This window comes from Jaculus jaculus, chromosome 9, assembly GCF_020740685.1.
Source record: "Jaculus jaculus isolate mJacJac1 chromosome 9, mJacJac1.mat.Y.cur, whole genome shotgun sequence".
Lineage (NCBI taxonomy): Eukaryota > Metazoa > Chordata > Mammalia > Rodentia > Dipodidae > Jaculus > Jaculus jaculus.
Genome location: NC_059110.1, coordinates 89,709,646 through 89,719,829, shown reverse-complemented (window position 1 = coordinate 89,719,829; position 10,184 = coordinate 89,709,646). Strand labels below are relative to the sequence as shown.

General features: G+C 47.7%; 1 protein-coding gene across 2 annotated transcripts in view; it reads right to left on the bottom strand.

Moving 5' to 3' along the window:
* Positions 1-5,050: 5,050 nt before the first annotated feature.
* The window catches only part of Rhbdl3 (rhomboid like 3), a 68,970-nt gene continuing 63,836 nt past the window's right edge, over positions 5,051-10,184 (bottom strand). For both annotated transcript variants that reach the window (XM_004664584.2, XM_004664585.2), the window contains one exon: positions 5,051-8,467. In XM_004664584.2, coding sequence (XP_004664641.1) covers positions 8,196-8,467 — 272 coding nt within the window. In that variant the 3' untranslated portion in view covers positions 5,051-8,195. The remainder of the gene's footprint in view (positions 8,468-10,184) is intronic.

Genomic DNA, 10,184 nt, shown 5'->3' with positions numbered 1-10,184 from the left:
GAAAGAAAGATCTCAAGGAATTAAAAAAGAAAAAGATAGGGCTGGAGAGATGGCTTAGCGGTTAAGCGCTTGCCTGTGAAGCCTAAGGACCCCAGTTCGAGGTTCGATTCCCCAGGAACCACATTAGCCAGATGCACGAGGGGGCGCATGCGTCTGGAGTTCGTTTGCAGTAGCCGGAGGCCCCGGAGTGCCCATTCTCTCTCTCTCCCTCTCTGCCTCTTTCTCGCTCTGCCTATTACTCTCAAATAAATAAATAAACAAAATTTTTTAAAAAAGAAAAAGATTGGGTTGGAGGGGTGGCTTAGCGGTTAAGGCTCTTGCCTGCAAAGCCAAAGAACCCAGGTTCAATTCTCCAGGACCCACGTTAGCCAGATGCACAAGGGGGCGTACACGTCTGGAGTTCGTTTGCAGTGGCTGGAGGCCCTAGCACGCCCATTCTCTCTCTCTCTTTCCCTGTTTCTCTCTGTCAAATGAATAAATAAAGACAATATTTTTTTAAAAAAGAAAAAGATAGAAAGGAAGAAAAGAAAAAGTGAGAAAGAGAAAGAAAGAAACAGTAGCTGGTCATGGTGGCACACACCTTTAGTCCTAGCACTTAGAAGGCTGAGATAAGTGGATTTCTGTGAGTTCCAGGTCAGCCTGGGATGGAGTGAGTGAGACCCTGCCTCAGAAAAAAAGAAAAGAAACAAAACAAAAGTTACACTTAAAAAAATTTTTTTTGTTTATTTGTATTTATTTATTTGAGAGAGAGAGAGATAAAGAGAGAGAAAACAGGCACGCCAGGGCCTCCAGCCACTGAAAACAAACTCCAGACGTATGTGCCCCCTTGTACATCTGGCTAACATGGGTCCTGGGGAATCGAGCCTCTAACTGGGGATCTTAGGCTTCACAGGCAAGTGCTTAACTGCTAAGCCATCTCTCCAGCCCACACTAAAAAAAAAAAAAAAAAGATTTTATTTTGATTTATTTATTAGAGAGAGAGAGAGAGAATGGGCACGCCAGGGCCTCTAGCCACTGCAAACGAATGTGTGTGTCCCCTTGTACATCTGGCTAACATGGGTCCTGGGGAATCAAGCCTCGAACTGGGGATCTTAGGCTTCACAGGCAAGAACTTAACTGCTCACCCACACTTTTTTTTTAAAAAGATTTTATTTTGATTTATTTATTAGAGAGAGAGAGAGGAAAATGGGCACACCAGGGCCTCTAGCCACCGCAAATAAACTCCACTTGCATGTGCCACCATGTGCATCTTGCTTATGTGGGATCTGAAGAATCGAACCTGGGTCCTTAGGCAAGTGCCTTAACCGCCAAGCCATCTCTCCAGCCCAACCATTACACTTTATAAGTAAACTGTCCCAAAAAGGATGCAAACAGATCTTTCTATCAGAGGTACTCACTGAGCTGTTTTCTGTGCCTTTGTTACAAGTTTTGGATTGTTTTACTCCAAATCAATTGAAAGTGGCCTCACCTAGCCATTTATAATTGCCTTGGATGCCAGTTATGGCCACACACATATTTGTTCAGCACAGCTCTTTAATAAATTCATTTGATAATGATTTTTTGTTGGAAGATCAAAGTCTCATGTTCTCACTGCCCTCAGGATTCTGTGAGGAACACAGCCTGAAAAGCTGAGGGAGGCTGTTCAGCAGTTGTGAATCCCCACTGGGTGCAGAGCTTCAGCTTTCAAAATGACTGGCAAAGGCCTTCTGCTTTCTCAGTCAGTCTAGGGACATGACTCACTAAGCCCTTTGCTTTTCCCTTTAATGAGAAATACAATTCATGGTCTTCATAGATGCTTTCATATGCTTTTAAAGTTTAATAACCCTACAGGCAGTATAGAAAAAAAAAAACCCAGCATTTTTATAGCATTCAGGGCAACTGGATAATTAGCCATTTTATAGCATTATGCTTGTATCTGACCATCTTTTTCTAATGCAGTTGGAAATCAATTGTAAAAATAAGCAACATGAGTAAATCAACATTTTAAATCTGTGAAACAATTTTCATTTTCAAATTCATGTCAAGCATGAGTCTATGGCACAAAAGGCATTTATTTATTTTTAATTTTTTTAAATTATTTATTTATTTGAGAGTGACAGACACAGAGAGAAAGACAGATAAAAGGAGAGAGAGAGAATGGGCGCGCCAGGGCTTCCAGCCTCTGCAAACGAACTCCAGATGCGTGCGCCCCCTTGTGCATCTGGCTAACGTGGGACCTGGGGAACCGAGCCTCGAACCGGGGTCCTTAGGCTTCACAGGCAAGCGCTTAACCGCTAAGCCATCTCTCCAGCCCCTATTTTTAATTTTTTGGTTTTATTTTTATTTATTTAAGAGTGACAGAGAAAGGGGGGGGGAGAGAGAGAGAATGGGTGCGCCAGGGCCTTCAGCCACTCCAAACGAACTCCAGATGTGTGTGCCCCCTTGTGCATCTGGCTAACATGGGTCCTGGGGTATCAAGCCTCGAACCGGGGTCCTTAGACTTCACAAGCAAGCGCTAACCGCTAAGCCATCTCTCCAGCCCACAAAAGGCATTTAAAAAGTTGGGGCAGCTTAGCTCTCTTAAATGCTAAGGTTCTTAACTGCTTTCCAGACTTTGAGTCACATAGAATGCTGAGGTGGAATGCCTAAATTCAGGAATTGGGAGTGGCAGAGCAGTAACATTGACAGCTGTGAGTTCTTTGGCTCTTGTTTTGAAGTAGCATCTCACTCTAGCCCAGGCTGACCTGGAACTCACTCTGTAGTCACAGACTGGCCTAGAATTCCCAGCGATCCACCTACCTCTGCCTGCTGAGTGCTGGGATTAAAAGCATGTGCCATCACACCTGGCTTGACAGCTGTGGTTTTTGAAAAAAATAAATACATAATTTGTATGCAGAGAACAGAGAGAGGAAGAATAAGCACACTAGGGCCTCTAGCCAATGCAAATAAACGCCAGATGCATGTGCCACTTTGTGCACCTGGCTTTACATGGGCACTAGGGAATTGAACCCAGGTTGTTAGGCTTTGCAGACACACATCTTAAGTGCTGTGCCATCTCCAGCTATAGCTGGTTCTTTTTGATTTTTCGAGGTAGGGTCTCACTCTGGCCCAGGCTGACCTGGAATTCACAATTCACTATGCAGTCTTCTCAGGGTGGCCTAGAACTCACAGCGATCCTACTTCCAAGTGCTGGGATTAAAGGCGTGCACCACCATGCCTGGCTCTCCAGCTATGTTTTATAAACCACTTCTGGGAGGGCTGCCAGAGTTAGCAGGCCTGTTAAGTGAACTTAGCCAATGTTCCCCGGTGGGTTTGTGTTCTGAATGGCTCCAGGCCAGTGCAATGAGATTGGTTCTTGTAACAAACACCCTGATATGTTTGTGTGTTCACCATCCTTGATGTCCCATGCAAGTATCTGGGGACCAAGAGCTCTGGAACCAGAAGTCTTGGATGTAAATCCAACTGTAGTATCTACTGTCATCTAGTGACTGAACTCTGTATGTAGCCCAAAACAGTCATCAACATACTTAAAACATGACTTTCGCTGGGTGTGGCGGTGCATGCCTTTAATCCCAGCACTCAGGATGCACAGGTAGGAGGATCACCATGAGTTCAAGGCCAGCCTGAGATACATAGTGAATTCCAGGTTAGCCTGGGCTAGAGTGAGACACTACCTCAACCCCCCCCAACAAAAAACACCTTTTTTTTTTGTGATTGCTTTCTAAATCCATTGCATAGTTCCAGGATGTCAACTTTGTAGATGACAATGGCCAAAAGCTGGACATACCACAAGTGATCTGCTTTCGTATAAATATAGGAATGCTTGTATGCACTTCACATAAAATAGCTATGAAAATGGCTAACCCTGTGCCCATCATGTAGCAGGGAGTTGTTAAATATGTTGTGAGAATGTGATAGAAAGCAGTTTCCAGCAAAGTGAAAAGGATGATGGGAGAAAGCCAAATACAGAGTTTTTGGCAGCTTTTGGAACTTGCCTTGAAGAGTCTCAAGTCTCTATGCCTGGCCTGGCTCACTGGAATGCTTGACTTCCTTGTAGTAAAGTTGGTTTCTCCACAAGCTAAACAGAGGCGGTTCCTCTGTAAGCCTGAATGAACTGCACTCTGAAGTTCTGCGATGGCATCTGTGGAGTGCAGCAATACTTTTCAATGATACAGAGGAAAGAGATGTGAAAGAGCCCCTATCAGGAATTTAACAAGGCACTTTAATCCTTAACAAATTTAACAGCGGCAAATGGAAAACTATATACACCACCACTAGTTTAGAAAAGTTAGTGGAAAGAATCTACTTTTCCAGGCCTCATCCATGCAAAGCCAGCTTGGATATTAAATGCCCAGACATCACCTTGAACATTTATGCTTTCATTTCTCTCCTGGATGTGAGCTTGGCCATGTCCTGACCTTCAAGATCAGGATGCTGACTGTACCCAGGAGGACCTAAAGACTGGGCTACTGGGATGAAGAAAAACTCCTGAGGGCATTTCAAAGATCTCTACAATCTTAACAGTCATGGTATTAATCTTCCCCCAGAAGAGTGCACCGTGAGTGGAAGTGAAGGCAGGGAGTTACTGGGACACTGGCAATGAAGGCTCTTGACCTGGAGGCCAGGAAGAATTTCCCTGCCTGCTGCCACCCACCTCCGTAATTGTCCACAGAACTTTAGACATAGATGTATTTGTGGGAAGAGCAATTACAGCTCATTACCATTCAAGAGAGTTCAGTGTTCAAGGCAGGTTAAAGAACCACTGAGGGGCTGGGAAGATGGCTCAATGGTTAAAGGTGCTCACTTGCAAAGCCTGCCAGCCTGGATTCAATTCCCAAGCCACCCACATAAGCCAAACAGTAAGTGACACAAATGTCTAATGTTTGCAGCAGCCCTGGCGTGCATGTGCATACACATGTGCAAATAAATAATAAGAAAATACTAGCTAGAATGACTTCGCCAAGAACCAGCGCCCTTCTGTATTTCACAGACCACCCACCCATCACCAGTGTTCTCCCCCTCTCCCACCCACCGTGCCGAGACAGAGATGAAACAGGCTCCCTGCTGGTCCTTCGGGTTACTTCCGGAAAAATCCAGTGGCTTAAAAAAAAATCTTTAATGGAATCTGTGCTCAAATAATATGTTACAACAAAAATATACAGAATGTACACAATACAAAAATATTTAGAAACCTACATCGCGGCTAGTGTTCTGTTGTTTCCTGCTTACTGAAGTCCTCAGAGGGCAAACTGACCGTTGGGCACTGTTTTTCTTTTCTCATTTTCTTTTTTTTTGGGGGGGGGGATGGAGAGGGCACTGTTTTTAAGGCAGAGGAGAATTGGTGCTTTGCCAGCCAGCACTGGGAACGTGGACAGGATGATGTGCATCATCTACACAAACTGAATTGGACGCAAGAGGAAGACCTGGGTTTGGTGAGCAATGTCTCTCCTAATCATCCAGGCAAGAATGGTTCACATGGAAATTGACAGTCCCATTAATTGGCAAAAGAGCCTCATTAGGGAGCTTTTCCTAATTAAAAAACGAGTGATGAATAGTGTCATTAAAGTGAAATTTCTCCTTTGAAGGCCCATTCTCCCTTTCCCGGTTTCCGCACTTCCTCTCCTGTTTGATGAGTGAGCTCATCTGTGGCTGCTGTTTGGGGATTCCCCAGCCTTAGGCCAACCAGCATCCACCAGCATGAAGATTCACGCCGCCTTCCGCACTGAGCATCCTGGCTGCTGGCCACATCGGAGAGAAAGGAGTTGGAAAACAGGTGGGCACGTGTTACTGGGATGGTGGAAGTGGGGACACAGGAGTGAGGGGACCTGCTGAGAAGGCTAGACACCAAAAATTAGACGTTTCTCAGTTCTGCAAAGTGACCCTGTCCTTCTGTGGATGTGGGTGTGCGGACAGGGAGCAGGTGGGGCTGGTGTACGGAGGTGTAAATGGCACTGCTTGCCAGCGGGGGAGGGGGGGTAAGATCCTGCCTCAGGCAGCCCTTCCCAGTAACGAGCTTTCATCTGAGGCCCTGAAGGAACTGGGTACTCCTTGAGAGCTTTCTAGAGTCTTTTAGTTCATTACCTTCTCTACTCTTCCCAGGTTATACCTGCCAAAACTGCCCCCTGGTGCCAGATCAGGAGTCTGAATGGGGAAGGACCCTTTCTCCTTAGGAAGTGACAGCTCGCTCAGGCCTAGTCAGGGCTGCAGCCCACGGAAGCAGTATCAAAATCCTAGTCCCTTTTAATCCCCACCTATGCCTTCGTCTCAGCCCCGCAGCCTCAGTCTCTTCTCCCTAGAAGCTGACTTTTCTGCCTATATCTGTCTGTCCCCGGGACAGAGAAAGGCAGGCAGGGCAGATGAGATGCTCAGGGCTGATGCAGGTCAGCTAAAGGCCCAGGACTGTGTAGCATCTGGATGAGAAGCCTCAATGCAGTATTGGCACAAATGCAGCAGGATCTTATGAGCTACATGTGAGGACCAGGACAATATAGTTGGTGCCAGGCAGAGATGGAAAAGGGCTTGGCACAGACGGTGATGAGTGAGTATGACCCTGGGGGCATCTGCTTCTAGGGGATCACAGGACATGAAGCTGGGAGAAGCCCTTAGTGCCTGACTTTGCCAGCTCTGGACCTCGCCACAAAGTGAACCGGCCTGGTGGAAAGCAGATTCCCACCCTCCTGCCCTTCCTCCTGCACATGCTCTGCCCCTCACAGCCCACGCTCTTTCTCTTGGGCTGTTATGGCTTCAGAATTCAGAGTAGGAGGGAATACCATTCCATTGAAGGTCACCTGTCAGTCACCTTCCATTTGCGGCTTCTGGTAGCTCCTGTTAGTGCCAGCTTGAGAAGAATATATCCTCCTTGTAGGGCAAGAGGTAGCTGGTACTCTGCTTCCCCTCCAGACTTCTGTCCTGACATTTGGGGATGCCAGGATATGGGCAAAGCAAGACCATTCGCTTAACCACATCTTCCCTGTACAGGGAGGGTGGGGGCAAACTTATCTCCAAGTTCTCTCCGGGGTCTAAGTATTGGACTCTACTGCGTTCTCGCTTTGGACACGCACCCAACTCCCCGACAACCCTTCTTGGGAGCAAAGCTTTCCATCATAATAAAGAATTTCTTTTCCTGCGGCCTCCTGTCCTCACATGGGCATGTGGCCTCAGTATTACTCAGTATTACTGCCCTAGCCTCTCTTGTACCCCACAGTTTCTTCTACACAAGACGAACAGGATCTCTTCAGATAGGAAGGCCATCTCAGAGGGGCCAGGGGTAGAATGTGTCTGAGGGCTCCTTTCTCAAGCCTGACCTCATTAGTCAGGGATGCTCAGGGAGGGTCTGAAGGGACAGGAGATGGGAAAGGGGGCCAGCTATGCTGAAAGCAAAAGGACACTCAGCAATCATACCACAGCTCCCCTCCAAGAACCTCCTCACCCTTACAGATACCCCAACATGCCCACCACCCCCCATGCACCCTCTCTGCAGGCTCCAACTTGTCTTCATTATCTTCCTTCTCCATCTCTCTCCGCAAAACACTGTTTTCATACCCAAAGGAGAGGCACAAGGTACAGTCAGGAAAGTCGAAGGGGACGCAAGGGCCCTAAAGTCTAGACAGGGCATGGGTGGCAGGGTTCTGGTGTGAGATCAGAATTCTGGATGACAGGCAGGAAGAAGTCTGAAGTTGGGGAATTTGGGATGCAGTTCATTTCCCCCTAGCATGGGTCTCTCTCACAGGTCCCCCAGGCAAGGTTGAGGCCCGGAGCTTACAGCATTTCCCTCCTCTGTCTAGCACTGACCATAGAGATCTTGCCATAGCACCCATTGGCAGGCCTAGGATGAGGGGCACCAGAGCTCCATACCCCAAGCTACAGAGGGAACATAGAGCCTGCCTGTGACTACCTTCAGAGGTTCGCTGTGTCTCAGAGTCTCTCCAGGTAGAGAACCAGGGAAAAGACAGAGGGGGAGCACCATGGAAGAAGTCCAAGCTACAGGGAAAATCACTCTCACCTTATCCTAGGCCATGGCCAGACGACATCAGACCAACCTAGAAAAATGACAGCAGCCTCATCCAACTCCTCCCCAGTGCCTTTCACAAAACAGCCTCCACCCCTCAAGTTGAAACCTCTCCTTGGCCTCATTGAGCTGGTGATGAGAAACAGATGCAGGTGCCCCCTCTGGGTACAGCTACTCTCACTCCTTCCCACCACAGCTCCCCAGTCCCTTAGGGGGGCGGTGGCAACGTCAAGTCCAGCAGGGTATAGGCAAAGATGTTCCAGAAGACAGCGAACAGCACAAAGATGGTATACATGGCCGTGAAAATCCACCACAGTGACTGGTCCTGCAGCCTCTGCTCATAGTTCCTCAGGACCACCACACCCAGGGTGATGCCCACGGCCACACCACCCAAGTGTGCCACAAAGCTTGGGTGTGGGCACGGGGGATAAGCCGATGGGTGGAAGCGGAGCCACACTGCCCGTCCAAACTCCATGCTCACTGTAAGGGGAGGAAACAGAGAGGTGTCACGGCGAGCTCTGAGCAGGGGCTGGGGAGAGAGGGTTGGCACACCAGCCGCCTTAGTCACCCATTAACTCATTGTTGTGACCCTGAGTACTGTCTATGCTAGAGACACAATAAAAAACTTCTCCCAGGGCTGGAGAGATGGCTTAGCGGTTAAGTGCTTGCCTGTGAAGCCTGAGGACCCTGGTTCGAGGCTCAACTCCCCAGGACCCATGTTAGCCAGATGCACAAGGGGGCGCATGCAATTGGAATTCGTTTGCAGTGGCTGGAGGCCCTGGCGCGCCCATTCTCTCTCCTTCTCTCTATCTGCCTCTTTCACTGTCTGTCGCTCTCAAATAAATAAAGAAAGAAAAAGAAAAAAAAACTTCTCCCAAAGGCCGGGCGTGCTGACACATGCCTTTAATCCCAGCACTTGGGAGGAGGAGGTAAGAGGATCTCCGGGAGTTCCAGGCCACCCTGAGACTACATACTGAGTTCCAGGTCAGCCTGGGCTAGAGTAGTGAAATCCTACTCAGAAGACCAAAAAAAAAAAAAAAAACTTCTCCCAGAGCCTACAGTGTCTGGCAATGAATCAGCAATCAATTACATAAACAAGACAATTTCATTAAGAGATACAGATATGCTGAAAACAGAGATGATATAAAATCCATTCCAGACATAAGGGGAGGGGCATTCTTTGGGGAGTTAGGTAGGGCCTCCCTCTCGAGGCAAAGTTTGAGCTGGGATCTGAATGCTGACAGGGGCCTTGCTGCCCCGGCGTCTTTGTGGTCATGCTGCATCCTGTGCACTGTGTCTTCCTCTGCCTTTGGTATGAGGCTCGCTATTGTGTACCTGGCTGCATCAGAGGAACACGATTAACATGTGTGCTGAGCACTCTGCACTCTATGGAGTGTTTCCATGCATCTCCTCCAACCCTCTGAACACGCTGAGAACCAGAGACTTGGTCGTTAATGAGGGTGGCGGGTGGGAGGCAGGGACAAAGAAGAAATGGAAGTCAACAGTCCCAGGTCCACCCTCCCTCCAACACATCTATGGAATTGCTCCCTTAACTGATTCTAAGATGCAATCCAATCTTCTTTCTCTTTCTTTCTTTTTTATATGCAAGGATAGAGAGAGAGAGAGAGAATGGGTACATCAGGGCCTCTGCCACTGAGTTCCAGACACATGTGCCACGTTGTACATCTGACTTTATCTGAGTACTGGGTAATTGAACTCAGGCTTTCAGGCTTCGCAAGCAAGTGCCTTTAACCACTGAGCCATTTCCCTAGTCCGTCTCTCCTCCTTTCCTCCCCCACCCCAATCTTTTTTTTTTTTTTTTTGGTCTTTTCGAGATCTTACTCTAACAGAAGCTGACCCAGAACTCATCTGCAGCCCTAGGCTGACCTCAAGTGCTAGAATTAAAGGTGTGTGCTACCAAGCCCATCTCTGGCTTGTTTTTTTCAATTTAATTTTTTAAAATATTTATTTGAGAGAAAGGGAGGAAGAGAGAAAAGCAGATAGAGAAGAGAGAGAGAATGGGTGCACCAGGGCCTCTAGCCACTGCAAACAAGCTCTGGACACATGGGCCACCTTGTGCATCTGGCTTTATTTGGGTACTAGAGAACTGAACCTGGGTCCTTTGGTTTTCCAGGCAAGCACCTTAAGTGCCAAGCCATCTCTCCAACTCTAAATTAATTTTTCTTGTTTTGTTATG